The sequence below is a fragment of the Mercenaria mercenaria genome, chromosome 9 (genome assembly GCF_021730395.1).
Source record: "Mercenaria mercenaria strain notata chromosome 9, MADL_Memer_1, whole genome shotgun sequence".
In the NCBI taxonomy this organism is placed as follows: Eukaryota; Metazoa; Mollusca; class Bivalvia; order Venerida; family Veneridae; genus Mercenaria; species Mercenaria mercenaria.
In genome coordinates, this window is record NC_069369.1 from 9,641,731 (window position 1) to 9,661,492 (window position 19,762).

Consider the following 19,762-nt stretch of genomic DNA (forward strand, 5'->3'; position numbering starts at 1 on the left):
AAATATATTACACATAGCGTAATGCTATAGTTTGTAAAAGAGATTATCATTAGCACAATCATGCGCTATGCCAGATTAACGCATCGAATTGCTCAAAACTTCTTTTTTTCACGTAAAATCTTTGAACTCTAAGTTCTGGGCCGCTTAAAATTAATTTTGATGGCCTGAATTACTGTTGTAAGATTGTAACTTATATCTGTTAAATTAGTGTATTTCACATTGAACATTTTATAATACATCTCTTTCTAAGTTGATTTTTTATCAATTTGATGTTTTATAAGATTTAAGATAAAAAAAAAGTGACATTTAACATTCTGATAATTATTTCAAATGCAGTGCATGTAAATTTTCAAAATAAGTTACCAAAATGTGGAGCTACGTACCGGATAGCCACATATGCGCCTTTCACAGCTGTACAGTGAAAATAAAGGGTCAGTGGATTCGATAGTACCATGCTAAACTTTGAACCTCGATAACAGAGATACCCATCTGCATTTTTTTTCATTTCAAATGTTGAAAAAGACGTTTTTACTAATGTATCCCTGCATAACTCCGATCAGTTATGATAAAGTTATAAAGCTTACATCACAACTGCCAGAACACCCGTCCTGCATCATGCCATTTCATAAGTACTTGTTTTAACAAATTATCAAGATCTGCGGTTGGTTTGTCGACTGAATTATCACGGTTGAGAGTTCAGCACTGCTGGAATTGTAAACGCCCGAGTGTTTAAATATCTTAGCATCGGAACGATGAAACGTGGTAAATTAGAAAATAAACCACAAAAAAAGTCCTTTTAAAGATGCTCCACATAATAACTGTATTTTTTATGATGGTAGTTATACATAATTTGCATGAAAAAGTTGAGAAAATACAAGATTCTAGTTACAAACTGAAAGTGATATAGATTAGGCCAAGGCAATGTGTTTAATGTCTAAGTATTTTATTATTAAATGAATGTAGAAAAGGCATAGCATTTGAAGTATTTTATGTTGAGTTTAGACCACCTTTGTAAGATATTTATTTATCTATGTTTTTATAAACTATACCGGAAAGAGATAGACTGAGCAGATTTGCAGATAGTGTTGCGAAGACAATAATTCAGAGAGGGTCTAAAATGTCCACATGTCGTCTTGAAGCATCGCTGTATTATATTCCAGTATTCAAGTGATTTTCACGAAGTTTATGTGGTAGGAAAATGTAGGTCACAAGGGTGTGCTTTTGATTTCTGAAAGAAACTTATGTTTGACTTCATTCATCCTAGTAGCAATAAACCGGATGTCATCCGACAAGTTGTCGTCATAATACCTAGAGCTCTCGTACAGATTCTCGCTTCGACCGTAGTTTATCGCAGAATAAACAGGGCAATATATTTTTCAAATCAAGCCATCTTAGAATATTTATTTAATTACGTACACAAGTGGTGTTATTTTATACAGAAATGACAAATATATGTGACTTGCGTGGAAGGTAGATGTCTGTGATAAAAAAGAGCTTTAAAGAGGATCATTGTCAAAATAGTTCTGCTGCCTCAATGATGCCAACTGCTGTTCGGCTAATTTTGTTCATTCAATTGTGGGCTTTTGATTGTACATGTTTCTATAAATTTGATTTCTTAGTTGTAAAACCGAAAACATATGATACCATACTATCCAAATAGAGCTAAAGTATGCAGTTTGATAGCTGGAAGATTCACAATATTTTAGTCTAACAAAGATTACAATATTTACCTATTATAGGCAGCAAAAATACTACACAAGTTCTATATACCATTTGTTGTGTAGATATATATGATATAAATCATAATACGATATCATGATGTAGCACTCTAGCACGAACTATGAGACTTTTTTCCAATTAAGGTGGCGCTATGTGCCACAAGAGGTGTTGCACCTACCGTTAACTCAATCGTTATTTCGGTGACTGCAATGTACTTTTCTACATATTTTATTTGGTTATTTTAGTCGTCCTAAACAATGTCGTTTTGTTTTCAGCATCCGGTTTTGAATCGACAGGTATTTCACTTCAAATATAATCCTTTTTTTAAAAAACAAAACAAAAAGGGAATATAAATATATATCAAATGAACATAAGTCAAGTGGTCTAGACAAAATACATTAATCAATATGTAAAGTACAGCTCATTTCCAGCTAAATTTCATCAATTTCACCGCTTTACTAACACATTTGACAGCTTCCCAACGTATATACTACATGCTCATAAAATATCTGCATTAATATTACTGCATTTTGATTTTACTGCTAAACAGACTAGCTAATTTACATGTTTTTATAATGAGTCTGTAAGCGACATCTTGGTTTATAGACAGACATTTATAAAACTGAACACTTCTTTTTAAAAATAAAGAAGAGCCTAAACACTGCTCATTGTTGATAAAGTGCAAGCCATAAGCCATAAGCCATAGTCTGATGGTTCTCAAAGCGATATTAAGACAAGCTTGACATTTATGACTATAGAAATTACAACTGCAAATATTTAGTATATGCCATCTACATTATACTTTTATGAATTTCAAATTTAGCTCTTTTATATTAAGATGATTTATATACATTTATCTTGTATGTAAGTAAAGTGTGGTCTGTGTACTACTCTAGCATTCAGGTACCTGTAGAAAGTTGAAGGTATGCTCTTTTTACAATTCATTCTAGTAATTTAAGCGTTCGCCTAAATTCCACAAACGTGAGTATTTCGCATGTTTCGAGAATTATTGATTTGTAAAACATATGTAGTATATGATATTTGCATACCGACTTACCTACAACTAAGTATCAGGTATCAGACCGCAATAAATGGCTGTCAACGTGATATCAAGTGACGGTGTTCATTTAGTTTTAACTACAGGTAATGTCATATTAATATCTTTGGCCGTTATGATTTTCTGTTACGGAAGATAGGATAAGATGTGATTAATCAATATTAAAATGATTTAGTAAAAGAAACTTATGCTCAGTAAAACTATTCTGCTAATAAATTGCTTAGTTGCTTTCTATGCGTCCAAATATTACAGATTAGAGCATGATGATCACCTATACATGTAGGTGTTATCCAGAACAGCTAGAAAAGAAAACCCTCTGCCAGTCAGAAGACATGCCGTGTAATCATTCTTTATAATCAAATAAACAAAGTATTCCAGCTTTATAAGAGGATTTATACTTATCCTTGTATGCTAGCTATCACGTACGCCAAATATTCTGAAGAAATTGCTGTTGGATACCTACTATCCTTGATAATTTTTTTTCCGATATTGCGCTGTTATTATGCAAGATTCCAAAAGGAGATCTACATGTATATCATCGTAAAGGCATCCGTAGGTGGCAGTAGGATATTCTGAAGTTTTGAGATATTGATGGACAAAAGTGCATTTTTCACAGTATAAAAATCTGACCCATGAATAACTTGGAAAGTTTTAATTTTTGTAAGCTTATTTTTCATACTTGGAGATGTTGTTTTTTTTTTGCTGACTAAGATATCATGAGAGTTTTATCAAATTCCATTATTAAAGAAAGTCAAAAGTGAACTTTTAAAACTGTTTCATGTCCTAAATGGCTGAACAAAATACCAAAATAATGTTTTGATTATACATTAATATCTGATCAAGATATTTTAAACATCTATAAAATTCATATTAACACACTCTAAATTCTTTTTGTAACATAAATAGAAGAGGCTTATATATTTAAAGAAAAAAATAAGGAAAAATGTTTTTATATCGCAAGTAAATGTTATATTCGAGCATATGACGGTTCAAACGAAGACTTTAACACCACTTGAGGTCACTATGAATCTGCACAAAGAGTTAGAAACATTTGTGAGCCATCTTGACGTTGTAGGTAACATAAACGCTGAAACTGAATTGCAGAAAGCTTAGAAATCCCATTTGTGTCACTTTAATTGCGCCAGTCAACAATCAGTCTAGTGTATATGATGCATTGTGCAATTTCTGCTTAATCATAATTGACAATAATGTACTTTTTGATAATCATCTTTATACACTGTCGAGGATAACATCATTTCATACTTTTCAGCACACGACGCCGTCATGGTTACTCTCTTGAATATACATATTTCAGATATTTTTTCTTTTTCTTCTAAACTGACTATCAACTTCAGTTCAGTTAAAAAAAGACGTAAATTATCGAGTTTGTAACGTATATATTTACGACTGAAAGCCACGTTAGGCTTTATAAATCTGATTTTTAAGGTTGTGACGAGAACTATGCAGACATAGTTTCTTAACCCTTAGCCTGCTAAATTTCTAAAATGGACTGGTCCATCTTTCAATTTGGAAAGTACCATTAACTGTTAAAAGGGGTGCTTACCAAAAAATACTGATTGAATGGCGAACAGTGCAGACCATGATCTTGGTCTGCACTGGTCGCAAAGGCAGAATCAATTGCCACCAGCAGGCTAACGGTTAACAAACATTTACTGCAACCTGCTTGTTTTGCGATGTTATTACTACACACTTAGATACAATGGTAATATAATGATCAGTTGAGAAGGAACACTTTGAATCGGTAAGTCACACTTGACTGAGCAACTGACCTCGAAAGCTATTGTCATACAAGCTGGCAAATCAAACTCCGTGACCTTAGAAATAACCTCTGACGTTAAAATTATTCTTTCCCAATTGAGGCGACTCTCTGACTGAACTCGCTCCGCGGATTACATATTACTATACCCGAGGATGGAAAAGTGGCTTTGTTGAAACAATGCCAAACATCTTAATATGACTTGACATTTTAGGCAGTAGAAAACAACATAGTTCTTTTTCAAATTTAGGTTTTTTTTTTGTATTTTGGTACAAAATGTAACGCCCCCGGGGTCGCTTAAACGGGGGGATACGGAATGTCAATAAGGTAGAATGATCTTGTCCTTGTGTCCGATCCTGGGGCTCCACACACTGATGACCAATATTTAAAACAGACATTGCAACCAAAATTTTACAAGATGATCATTATATATTTATATGGTTGTGCCCTAGAAGGGACTTTTGCTATGCTTTAGCTTGTTATAACTTGTATTTGATAACACGTACGCTTATCAGATATGTTCCGATAAGGACATAGGCTTCACATGTATACCGGAACTGAACATTGCTTAAACGGAAACTGATAATTGTTAATCACGAAACGTGAATGATAAATGGTAAAATGAGCTTCAACGAACAATATATAACAATAAATTGATTTTCTTCTTGAACTTTCGATATATTCATATACGTAATACGAAAATGAAATTTCCCACCAACCACTTATTTTTGAGCCTTTAGGCGATTAACGATATGTCAGAAATATGAAGTATATCTCTCAGACGGTAATATTACGTTCATTACTTTTATTTCTGATTTATTTCATAATCGTAGACGAAGCTGAAAATGACTGCTGTGAAATAAGTGGTGGTTTTCAGGGTTCCGTTCGATAAAGCAACGAGTTTAAAAGATTAAAAGACACGAATATTGAATAAATAATAACGATACCGATTGTCCTCTAGAGCTGATAATCATCATGCTTAAGACGATAATTAAATATGCAAATTACCTTTACAAAATGATGTAAAGACTCAAAGCATGCCATACTCCGATGTTTGAAACCTATCATAGTATGGCTCGATGCTCTGTCGTACTATAAACATGTTGTAAAAACTATAAAGTAGTGCAAAACTTCTTTAAGTATTCATTTATTTTTCAGTTATCAAAAATATTCAATTAATGATATATTCAAGACCAAATTGAACACTATGTTGTGTGTGTGTTTTTTTACTTCTTCTTCTAGTTTGATTATTTGCCGTTTCCAACAATATATTTGCTGTTATGTATAGTATATGTACATTAAAACTGGAGAGGAGTTGGCGTGGTACTAACCGTATCAGGTTTAGTAAACCAGTATCCAATATCAGAATATATGTTCTTGTTTAAGTGTTAATTTATAAACAGAGGCTAGAAGTAGGCATCTGATATATCATTTTAGTCTGCGGTATTTATAACTGTTGACCTTACGCTAATCGTTCTAAAACGTGAATAGGTCAATCAAATTAGAGATGACATTGATCAGGTCACCTTTTGTTCAACCGTATTGTATTTAATCTGATGCTGTTACCTTAAAGGCACTGACCTCAATATCGTATGACAACATTTTTTTCTAGATATCAGAAGATTATTGCAAAATTTCTTAAGGCCATACCAAATTGATTAATAGTTCTTCGGAAAATTTTCAATAAAAAAAATGGGAGCGAGCGAGCGAGCGAGCGAAATTTTTTTTTCTCAATTTTGGCTTTTTTCAGAGGCGGGTAGATTTTACATGGAGCGAGCGGGTATTGTTTTTTCACAGCTTGGACCCTAGAGGAGGCGGTTATAATTATACATGAAGTTAACATTTCTTTAAGATTAACACAGAAATCAAACATTTACAGTGTGACTAACACAGTAGATAGCATTTCTATATGTTTAAAAGACTACATGAATGATTTTGCAAATAAATTCTTGCCAAAACTCACTGAATCACTTTGTTTTTATTTTATATTTATAATTGTCTTATTTTTAATTTTGATTGTTCTACATTAATCTGAAGGCGTGCTCATTTAACGGCAGAGGATGAGGAATATTTAAGACAAAACAGGCACCCGAGTGGAATAACATATCTTCTGAAACCCAGTTAGATGGCTTCGACACATGAGCATTTTTGTGCCCCTAGTGAAACTCCAAACGGTAGAGGTGAGGGGAAAGTAATAAATTACTTGACCAATGAGACCAAACGGAGTTGGGCACACAAATGCTTCGACATTGCTCGAATCCCATTGGAATAATTTCTTAACAGATCAGGCTAGCTAAAGTTTTTGTTGTAGAGGTTCATTTCAGTCAAAAATGATAAAAGACGGACAAAGAATGATCCCAATATGGCCACTCTTAAAAGTGTTATTTGTTGTGCTTTGATTGACCGAGAAATTTTGAGTTGGGAAGGTCTGTTTTTTTTTCAGTTTCTTTCTTTCAATCAATTCACAGCCAATTAATATACAAACAGGGAAAATTTGGGTTACAATAGGACAACAATTATTTTTATATCTACACTAGATTATCTACTTATTTGAAAAGCTAAACTTTTTTTTTAATTGAATATATGCATTTTGATAGAATATCTGACTGCCGTACTAAAGAAGTTACGTTAAAAAAGATTTGGGCCCCGAGACAATTAATTTGACGGATCGGTCAGGATCTGAGAACAAACGTTTTTCTTTAAGATAGCACTTGGCTTTGGCTCTAGATCTAACATATTGAACTAAACAACTGATAGCAAATGGTTTGAAAACTTCTGAACAATATTTCTTTGTTTTATCCAAATATTTTTAATTGAATCCCCGTGCACGTCTCACAAGTCGGGCTTTGTTCTTTTCACTGTATTGAACAATCGTAGAACGTGCCTACTACATCACCTACCGGCACATCGAAGGCCATGTGTGGCACTAGCACAGACACTCCAGATTTAAAACAAATGATGAACAACACCATAATTCCTTTTGAGTTTGGGTCATCAACTACATGTATTACGGACGCATGAATTCCGATCAATATCACTCTGACGCATTAAAACAGCGATAAAACCTGTTTTTCCGTTATCATTCCGGACCGCGTAATCAGAAAAAAAAATTTTCGGAGATTTTTATGTACGTGCGGGCGGGTGATTTTTTTTTTCGGGAATGAAATTATTGAAGCGGTATTTCCGACGAACGACAAATCAATTTGGTATGGCCTAAGAAGGCGCTGGAACTAAATTACCGAAAGATTATAAGCTATGGAAATATATAAGGATTCGTTTCTTACTATTTATTTGAAAAGCGTTTATAACGGGGTATCGGAGGTAAACTGCCTTAATTATTAAGCTATATATTTAACGACTGTTCGTTGGTATATTGGTCAAGAAGGCAGGAAAATGTTTATTGGCGCGGCGACCCAAGTTTGATATCCAACACAGGCATGTTTTGTTTTCTTGACTTGCATTTTTAAGAAAGTTTAGAAACATTAAAATTATAAAGTAAGATATCTGGAGGTCCGTGCCTTTAAAGCTGATTTTTAAAGAATTATTAATGGTAGTATTTCAGGCGAAGATAAAAAGCATATTATTTACATAAACTTGTCATTACTCGCCGACATGGTACATAATTACAGAAGTTACGTCGAAAATCTTTTTATGTTGATTAATTGTCTCAATAAAAAGAAAACGACGATCCACTTTTTATACGTTTGATGAAAATAATATATTATTAAAGGACTGTATATTCAATCATCGGTCCATAGTTTGAGCTGTGTGATCGGGCGACACATATTTGCTGGACCAAATTTAATCGAGTAAAATATACGTAAACTTTATTTTTGATGGCGTGTAATAAGTTTTGAACTTTATGTCAGTCAACAGTTGAAATTGTTACATGATCCCTTATATAAATCGTCAGTTTATCGCTTTATGCCAGGTCTACACTTAACACATGTCAAACCTTAAATAAATATGCCGAAAAGTTATGTTTGTCATGTAATAAAACACTTACTGAATGTAACTGATGACAGAAAAAATACAAAATATATTAGTTTGCATGATGGTTCATGCGTGACGATACACAAAATCAAAAATTGAACTTACCAGATCGTAGCATCGGGCCAGACACCTGGCATAGATAAGTGTTTCATCCGGTATATCTGTAGTTATGTTTTCATGATCACAATGCACGTGTCCTGCATGCACAATAATAAAAAGCAGAACATACACGTGGCGCATAATATCCATAATCACTATTAGGATTTTTCACTAAATATTAACACAAATAAATGAAATTTACCACAATATGCACAGTAAACAAAGTCTGCGTTCTTCTAATTACAACCACAAATCCTTAATCGAATATAAACACAGTTTAATGCAGTGGAAGTAATTCAGTTCCGCTGAGGTCAGAAGTAATTCATCCGTTCGGCCCAGATCCAATACAATATTAGTTTGATGCACTTGAAAAATGGCGTGTTGTTCCTCCTCAGAGTTATATCATTGGAAATTCTTACAGGAATAGTTCAATTTATATCCGATACTACTTTGTATTGTTCTGTAGCCCTGGAAGACAAATAAGACATATTTAACACAGTCCTATTAACAATCACTTACGCCTAAACACTGACAAGTTAACGAAAAATTTATTTTACTTTATGTCATACCTAACAGCTTTCTCATAATATATGTGCACGCAATCGTCCTTTGTTAATTAATTACATTTAAAATCCCATCGATCATTTGCGAAATAGTTGCCAATCTTTACAGTAAACTTTTCATCTGCTTTACCACCGCTTAACTACTGTATGTAATTTAAAGATGACTTTTAACGCATGTTATAAAAGGACATTTCATATTAACCTATATTTAATTGTCATAGTTTACCTGTAGCAAATTGTACGTATAACTTTAGTTACGGCGTATATTGTTGACTGGACTATATCCGCTACTAATTAACATAAATTTACATTATGTACTAGGGTTATCTGTTATATTGCGTGGTATTCAACGGTTGGAGGTGCTACCTGATTTTGGTATGATATTGTAAGTTTCAAATTAATTAAAAACCTTTAAAGGTCGCGACATTAGGAAAAGCTCCATATTGTGTTACAAGGTTACATATCATGTGTTTATATGTATTACAATGCCGGTGTGGGAACGCTTAATGATACAGCTTCGTTGAAGGATACAATTAAGAAATAATTCCTAGCAAAACCGTGTTTAAACACTATTTATGCACGATGGGCGGTTATACGTCAGGCGTAATAACTTCGCACGACGTATAACCGCCGGAGTGTATAAATAGTGTTCAAACACGGTTTTGCTATTACTTATTTCAATTCTAATATGTTTTATTGCAAATTTTATATCAAATATTATAGAAATGTTTCTTCGCGCATGTGTGGCGCCAAATGGTAGGCCGCCACGCTCCTTTGTTTATGCACGCCAGAACCAGAAATTTAAAAACATGTAGTTTTATCTTTTAAAATGAGAAAAAGGGGTAATGATAATTGCTATTTAAGAGAACAAAATTTATAACAATGTGCGTATGGCTAAAACTATGAAACCTCTAATAATTTAATTATTCCATCCACTGTAGTATAGAAGCACATAGTAAATAAACCGAAATGGCCATTGCCAAATAAACTTAAATGTTCGGGCTACCAGATTAAAATTTTGGTTACCAATAAATTTGCAGATTTCTGAAACCCTGTAATACGTCTTGCGGATAAGATCCATTAAGGTGCAAACGATGGCGACATATTCTGCAAAGCGAATAACAAACTCAGTGTGTGCGTGTAAATTAATCAAGAGAGTTTTGCTGTGTGACAGGCTATTATGTAAAATATTTGATCGAACTTTAAAGCGCTATTTCTAGATGCATACACGGCGCTAAATATCACGTCGACGTGACGTCAACAAAATATCGTTCACAGCTAGTCATTAGGATTACCGTGACTATTAATTGTCGTTCCTGGAAAATATACCCAAACTAGTATAAATAATTACGACTGTGAAAAAAATACTTGTACAAAATTTTTAATATTACATATCATGACATAAAAAACCATACCACATGTGGACAACTGACAATTATCAGTGATCGAGACACATAATAATCCAATCTTTATTTTAGTCTCATCAATGTACATACATTATATTATACAAAGTTATAAACAAGAAAACAATATAAAAGTACATCACCGCTCATGTAATGAGTTATAAGAGACTTTTGGAACACTTGACTACATTATACCATTATACTATTTACACATAAGTTACTGTGCCAATCATTTACAAACCCGGTCGCTTAGCTCAGTAGGTAAGAGCGTCGGTCTACGGATCGCGGGGTCGCGAGTTCGATCGTCGGGCGGGGCGCATGTTCTCCGTGACTATTTGATAAACGACATTTTGTGTGAAATCATTAGTCCTCCACCTCTGATTCATGTGGGGAAGTTGGCAGTTACTTGCGGAGAACAGGTTTGTACTGGTACAGAATCCAGAAACACTGGTTAGGTTAACTGCCCACCGTTACATGACTGAAATACTGTTGAAAAACGGCGTTAAACCCAAAACAAACAAACAAACAAACATTTACATTTACTGTAAGGGGGAATTTATGTGTGGGAGACTGGCTACTTAAGAACGTCGTTTGTTGACACGGCAGACAAGCCAAATACATTTCATAATTAGATTTTGCTTTTACAATTCATTCTAACACGATCCGATTCATTTTTCTATTAAACAAAGAAGGCTGAAAACAGTGAATTATAATACAATAATTCATTTTTCTGACGTCACAATTATTACGTCATAGCGTCAAACGGCATAGCGGCGCGCTGGAAAAGAAACCAATTGAAAACGGGAAATATTTAACGAATGTCGTCAAGGATGTACTTTAAAATCTTGGTAACGTATTAGAATCGGAATAAGATATCTCATTTAGTGATTTGCTCTTGGATAAAAGCATTGTTTGTCGTTCAGATGCGTATTATTATATCACTCGGGCTGCGCCTTCGTGATATAATTTCTTCGCATCTGAACTCCAAACAATGATTCATTCAGCGACAAATCACTAATGAGATATATTATTTTTTTTTTAATAATTAAAACGGTTTATATAACGGTTTGGCGGCTACTCTAAGCAACACGTCTGGCAATCTCTTTGACTTGACAATTCCAGAGCTTACAACAGCCTATTGTCGGTCCCGCCCGTCGGAAAGTCTCTTGTGTCATTTAGAAACTGCCAACACTTGCAAACAATGTATGTGTCGAGGATCATGTTAAATATTTAATAGAGACCGTACCATAGCTCTTCGCGTACTTCGATTTTTCAAAATAAAGTGGTTTTTACAAGTGCACCGGTTACGATTAAAAATGTAAACAACGGAGTCCGTCTATGAATCATTGGAATAAATGAATGACAGTCATCTTAGACATAATACTGATTGACAGTGAATGCTAATGACTCAATGTGTTGCAGAAAGGTATTTAGTTTGTAACTGTAATTTCCTTTCAATTGAAATCCTCTCAAAACTGGTAAAGTAATTTATTATATTTTGACAAAGATCACTGTTTTTGCCGTTTGCCGGCTGCTAAAAGGGCAAATATATAAGATTCAGTGTACGTTTCACTTCGCTGGTACTGCCAGTTAATAAGTTTATACTCAAAAAAACACGTCAGAGAAATTTGGGCAGTTTTGACCGATCAAAACGCTGGCATCATTAGATTATATTTTTTCTTTACATGAAAACTGCCGTTAGGTAAAAAAGCGAATACGCCGATTTCACCGATAATGATGTTATTTTAACAAAATTGTTCCAGTTCACGTAATGTAATCGGTGCACTTAAACTGCCTAGCTATTGCTACTGCTGTTATAGGGAAGTGGTAGAGTGTCAGCCTTAGGTGTGAGAGGTCCTGGGTTCGAGTCCCGGTTAGAGCTTATATATTTGCATTCTGTTACAGCATGTTTTTTTTTCTGTTAACAGACTGTTCCAGATGTTCTGAATTTTTAGCACAGAGTATCATGTATCATGATTTAGCAATCCAGATCACAACAGTTACTGAATGTTAAATCAAATGCACCCAGTTAGAAAATATTCACTATACTATGTCCGTTTGACGATTTTGCTCTCCATGTTCAAGAAGAGTTACATTTCCTTGATCACAAAATTTTCTTTTCAATGAAAATATTAAATGCTCATAACTATACGTTTCTGGTTAAAATATTGTCTATATATCTATTTTTGAGAAGTATATGGACATTTGCCTTCATTCAAAGTTTTTTAACTTCATAACTATGATTTGAAAAACTTAGGTACTATCTCTGTATTTAATTTTACAATAAAGCTTATAACTGCACAAGTTTTCGTCAATTCCAGAAAGAACATTTTATTGCGTTCGTCAAATCTTACTAATAACTCTAACGGGATCAACTAATTGATTTCTCAACTTTTGAACGGATGACATTAAATTTCAAATAAATATGAATTAGGACGTCAGGAAATGTCATTTTGAGATATTTACACTCGCTAAAAAGCAATAAATTGACAGTATGATGAACACTTGTACATATTAAGTTTCAATATACAGCCTCGCAAAAATTCCTTGGTTTTTCTGTATAAAGAAAAAATATTTGTTGATTTCTTATATGATTTCTCATAAATATAAATATGCTTGTATTAAGAGCGTTTTAGTCAGTCGCGGACAGATGCTGTTTCAAATCGGCCTTTTGATCTCCATATATTCGAGAATTTATATTATGCACGCACGGTCTTTTATAGCATATTATCGCAAATGTATTTTAAAGAATTATCTTACTACCGTTTCTAAATTATTATGTACGGGCACTTAGTTTACCTAGCCTCTCTTGTCGCAAGACAGTTAACCAACGGAGGAGGACGAAATATAATATGCCGGTTTTCATTTCTTATGTTTATTTATCTTTTTTATGAATATTGCGAGTGTACACTGGTTAGTGGCGAACACTCATTTACAATACACTTGTTACCATGTACATATTTATTTAACAAGGAACAACCAAAATTATGTTTAAATTTTCGTGTGCCAAGTCGTCCCTAAAAGGATATTGTAAATTCGTGAAGTGGTCAACAAACGTACAAAATAACAAAATATCCCTAAATAAAATCTTTTAGCGTCAACGTTTAGTAAATGTTAAGGCTTATAAAAATGTTTTATCATATAGCGTTAGTTCTGAAACCTTTCTGATGTAAATATCTCAGGAGAAATAATCGTAAAGACAAGTAACGTAAGATAGTTGTGCACGGTTTGATAAACGGAAGTAATGGCGTAACGTCATTTATCCGGATAACGTTGAAAAAATCCTGTAGTCGGTTTACGGAAATGAAAATTGTTAAAATGAATTAATGGAAACAAGTGAATAAATTAATTAATTAAAACCAGCAGTGTAACTATCTTTCTTAGGATAAAATAAGATATAAAACATTTGACGCGTTTGATAATTCCAAATGATCTCTTTAATCATGAGCAAAATTAATATCTATAAAAAACATTTTATTTCACCAAATTATATTAGTTTACGACTGTGAGAGGTTTCTTTAAAATCTACAGCGAAAATGTTATCAAATCTGTGATTTACCCATAGACGCCCATTATGAAAAACAATGATAAAATCCAACAGGGAAAGCCATGTACCAAAAAACGAAACTTCCCCAAACGTTAATCAAGCACGCGGACTTGCACACGACCAAAACACACACACCTTCACTCAAAGCAAATACTAGGACAAAACGAACACAAAGGAAGACAATTGGGCACCGCCTTTAAACGGTCAGCGGCAAAACCACCACTGGGGAGCTTAAATCGGTTTATGGTAACCTAACCTCACTCTTACCTCCACCATGTTCCAATAAAAGTTTTTCCCGCCAGGTGAAACCCTAACAGTCGCAATGACAACAGAATGCATTAAGAGAATAGTGCTAGGACTTTTCAGCCCTGTGTCACTATATTGTAACTGGGTCGGGTATCATGTCACGTGTCTACGGTGTGATATTCCAGTGAGGCAGCCCTGTAAGTTGGGCATTGTGCTCACTGCTACAAGTAGACACCACCGTCGTTTATATGACTGAAAAAAGTGTTGAAAAAGACGTTTAACAGACACAACGAGTGCAGAAGGCATACTATGTAAAACACAAAAATGCTCTTGTACATTTATAAAAAAAACAATCTTGAAGAACCCAAAACGCATGTACTCAAAGTCTTAGAAGAAGACAGAGCTACAAGGTAATCAACCTTAAAGGCGCGACGAAATAGGCCAGAAGAGCTCAGATCCGGTGGGATATAAGAACTACCTATCATAGTCCTCCACCTGTTCCGTCAGACAGAATCATAGAGGAAAACCAAGCGTCCAACTAGAAAAGGGCTGATCACCCTCAAAACAGTTGGGTCATAGCATCTTTTAATAAAACTATTCAATTGGAAAATTGAGAGATGTAAATCTAGAAATGAAGCAGTATCCGAATTGTTAGTGTTTTTTTTTAATGGAGCTCCCGCGTATAAATAGTATCCATCAATTGAGAGAAAAAAGAACGGATTATCCATCCAGATAGCGAGATGTATTGTTCAAACAGCAAGTACACGAGAATATCTTGTTTATTGGTCGGATTTTCTAAATATATTCTTAAGTTCTACATTGTAAAATTGTTTCCATTCGAACGTGCAGAAATTCTTAATTAACACGAATACAATTGTTGTATTATGTATTATGTATTATCAAATACTGACTGTGGGTTATAATTCATATTTATTTAGATAATTTGTATATATTTCATACAACTGTTCCTTGTATGTGCTATCTGATTGTTTTTATTTGTAGATTTAGTTAAGTGTTTGTATTAGAAATTTACGAAACCGTCCTAATCGTATAAGTCTTACATAAATGCATACACAGAGAATGTTAATCAGATCTTTTCATTTCTGATATGAAATGGTAAGTGTTTTAATAAAATGTTTAATTATAACACTTATTGCTTAAACTTTCATGATTAGATCTTACACTCCCTGTTTTAATTGGATTCAACAGACAAGTATAATTGCTTTCTTCAGAACATCTAATAATTACTCCCTGTATGGTTAATATTGTTGGTCTGGCAAGTTGGTAATTATTCAAAATAAGGTCATGCCCACGTTAGGCCAAAATGCATACGGTCTTTCTTAACCGAATGTGAATATTTCAAATTCTAACAGGAGACATTTCATATTTCCTTCAAATACCAAATGTTAACATTATTGCAACAAGAATGTTTTAAAAGATGATAGGTTATCTTAAAAGTTGTCTAATGAAATTCAAAACTGAATGTTAATGTGCACTTAACATTGTTTAATTATGTATATGACATTGATGTACAGTGATGAGACGTAAATAAATGAATTAATAAATAAATAAAAACATACATAAATACAGATAATGTCACAAAAGATTAAACAAAAGTATTCGTTAGGTACTAATGTTCATAAAACTGTTGATTATTGTTATAATAACAATAATAATGAATAAACCTACAAACAGTTTCACAATTGATTAATGACATAACATTCATGCCAGTCATGCTGTATCTGACTTGGAGTGCTGACTGGCTTGACATACATGTTGACTTTGATATCTTTCAGATTTTATCGCATTTATCCAGTTTCCAGACGCGCCGAATTTAATTATTTAGTCCTAGTCAAATCAGCAGAGACTAGCATCAGGTGCTGTGGGTTCAAGCCCACGGCAATAACATGCTCTGCTTTCCGATATTACCATAAGATTGCATCCAAAGTAATTAACGGTCTATCTCTGATTAATATCTTATCTAGATTCAATGTTTCAAGTTTTATATTAGGCAATATCGCGAAACAATTTGCTTTTGGCCATTAAACTATTCAAGAAAAAAGTTTCAAATGCATAACATACATGAAATTAGAATAGATACATACTAGTAGAGAGCAACATGAGAAACACCATTTAAAAAGTTATAGCAGTTAACCCAGCAAGGCTTGAAAGCTTCGTTATCAAACTTCGCTACATTTAATATGGTTTTCTTTTTTCTAGATTACATGACAGAAATATACTTCATTACCTAAAGCCAATATTAATGCCATTTCTTTGCATATATTTGTCTAGTTTGTCAAACACAGCCTAATTCGGTGTCTGCAAATAAGATATATCACTTAGGTGTGAAACCTATCGAATGACTAACTCTATTTAACAATTTATTTTGTGATCAATTACAAAGGAATTAAATACACGACAGTTTAGAGACAGTTTTCCTAGCATTCTTTCAGCCATTTCTCCGTGGTTGCGATAATATTTACATATATATATATATATAATGAAAGTAGGCACAGAAATTTAATATGTAAAATTAGTATATTTAATCTCTGTAACACATTAACTGAACAAATTAAAAGTTCTTTTCACGTTCCAATAAGCTGATGACCAAATAACAGATATATTTCTGTCACTGTTTTAGTCTTAATTGAATATTAACTGGCTCAGGAATAACATCTGTCAAGTATATATCGGAAGTTTTTATAATATTAATTACAATGGTGTGACACATTGTTATAATATACTTACTTAACTGCTTCAAGCAATTATACAGTACAATATGACCAGTACCAAGATGGTATTGATAAAGTATCTTTACTGCCACAGTTTACCGATATATCCATTTAATTTATGTATCAACAAAGGAATATGATATGCCCTTTCGCAAGTAGAACAGTAGAAATAGGCATTAAAATTGAGTGAGGTAAGGAGGGGAGAGCGGGGAGAGCGGGGAAGTGCCGCGTGGATGAGGGATAGTATGATACAATATCAAGAAACTTAGAAAGAAGAAAACATACATAGGCAGAGAGGCGGGGACTGTGGGTTGCAGACTGTGAATGATGGACACAGTGATACAGTATGCAGATTAGGGAAGGCATATATCCCTGTGAACTTTACCTGTGTGCCAGTGACCATAAAATCAACAGGGATCTTTCTCATGTGGTGCATAGACAGCTTGTGTAGTTATAGTTGTTATATAGTCCGGTGATCATTTTAAGGCTCCCGGTAAGTGTGACCTTAGCCTTTGACCCACTGACCTTAAAACCAAAAAAATCAGAAACTTAGTGAATGCCAATTAACGCTGATTAGCTCAAACTTAGTGGGATCGTTAACGCATTGATACACGGTATGATTTGTTTTGACAAAACACAAATTACAAACGAGTTCCCAGGCTAGCTGAAGTCTAGAGAATTATGGTCTAAAGAAACTTCAACGCTTTTTATATATAAATGCTTCCGTTTGTGGAACAAAGTATTAAAAATAGTATAAGATAAATGATTTTCATAATTTCCATACCAAACACTGTTGCAAAGCGAAAAACAACACTTGTAGATGCTTTGTTAACAGAATATTGTATTTACTATCATGTAGCGTGTTCAATGTTTCTAAGATACTGATTGTCTCATGACGAAAGCTAACCCTAATAGACATATTGTTACCTAGACTGGATGTCTAGTTCAGAGTATTTCTGACAATGTTCTTTTCACTTATAACACATCTCTTTTGATCTTTTAACTGTCTGACTGTTCTTTGGAAATAGTGCAGAAACAGTTGTAACTTTTATCTTCAAATTATACAGGTGAAAGCTCTCTCAACAGATATCAGTTACGCAGTAACAAAAAAACACTGAGTGTACGTTTTTGTCTCACATGAGCCGGAAACTACAAGCTAAATAAAAACGGTACTTTAATTTTCATAAAACGGTAAACAAGCCAGAATTTCAACATTTTGCTGTCATTTTGTGAATATATTGATTTTTTTTCATCTGCTAAAATTCATTCAAACGCCATCCAAATAAGGGTAAACGGATATAAATCTAAAAACATTCATGTCAACTTTACATTTCAGGTACTGATAAACTGTCATGTTTAACACTATTTGCATATTGAACCTGTGAACGGTTTAATTAACATTAACATCCATTGTTGAACCCTTAAACTTATATGTTGAGCAGAATATAAATCATTTAATTTGAAGAACGTTGTGTTCTTATTATGACACCTCATCAAATCTTTAGATTTCTTGAAATGTTAATAGACGTTTCATTAATGACTTTGAACTTTTAATGTTAAGTTTATGAATTTCAACGGTGTTAAGTCATCTCAGTTATAACTATGTAGAAACGGAAGGACTATCCCGATGCTAGGAGTAACTTAATTACAGCATTTTACAAAATTGAATAGCTTTTTGAAAAACTGTGTGTTTGAACAGTGGCATACGTTCTTTCGTTTATCATAACATAAAATGAATTCGACAGAGATTCAGTTTACCGGAAGACATCGTCTAGGGTGACAGTAATGTTGAAATGAATATCAATTTTATTCAAAATTCGGTCACATAATACGTTTCATACCTTCAAGTGTCATTATACTCAGATAACGTTTGACAATAGAAATCTGTAGAAGGCTTTGATGTTGTTGACCCCACTTTGAGCTTAATATACTTTGTGACAGACATTGTATTTTAAAATACATTCTAGAGCAATTGCATTTATTCCTTATGGTATACTTCCTAATAAACACAAGTTATCATATTGAACTAAATTTCAGGATTATCTTCAATATCTTTTAATTTCGGTATCCAGAAAAAAAAAATTAAAAAAATGTTATGATAAATTACACCAAATAAATCATGTAAATTTCCAAGTGAAAGCAAAGTAATTCTTACTGTAGCACCAACTAGTCCTTACAGCAAAGGAAAACTAGCTTATAATATCTCGACACATTCTTCGACCATGTTTTTGACAAGTTATAAGGCCTGGCGATATATTATCCAACAAGGTATTACAACGCAGCATAAAATATTATCATACCGCCAAGACATGACAGACCTCACCTGTTATATACACTTCAGTAATTTAAGAACGTCGCATCTAGTATTTTTAAAGAAGTTTTTTTTTTGGAAGAATTTGCTTAGTTTATATTTATCTGATATCTAGTACATATGCAACTCAATACCAATATCAAGACGGCTAATTTCCTTGTAGCATGATTGCAGCACGTAAAGCTCGTACTCGGGTTGGTTTTATTTGGATATCAGATGTAATTTGTCTATAACGAATATCCGTAGAAATAGTGACGACGTTATGAATAGGTTTTAACGTTAAAAACATTTACGTAGATAATGAAGACATTTGAG

At 33.5% G+C, this 19,762-nt stretch overlaps 1 protein-coding gene across 4 annotated transcripts in view; it reads right to left on the reverse strand.

Annotated features, from left to right (window-relative positions):
- Positions 1-19,413, reverse strand: part of LOC123546441 (tyrosine-protein kinase receptor torso-like) — a 149,074-nt gene extending 129,661 nt beyond the window's left edge. For 2 of the 4 annotated variants that reach the window (XM_045332702.2, XM_053550795.1), the window contains exon 1: positions 8,652-9,375. In XM_045332702.2, the coding sequence (XP_045188637.2) occupies positions 8,652-8,795 (144 nt within the window). In that variant the 5' untranslated portion in view covers positions 8,796-9,375. Of the gene's footprint in view, positions 1-8,651; positions 9,376-19,291 lie in introns of those variants that run through there. The other 2 variants (XM_053550796.1, XM_045332699.2) reach the window with 2 other exon arrangements.
- Positions 19,414-19,762: the final 349 nt, after the last annotated feature.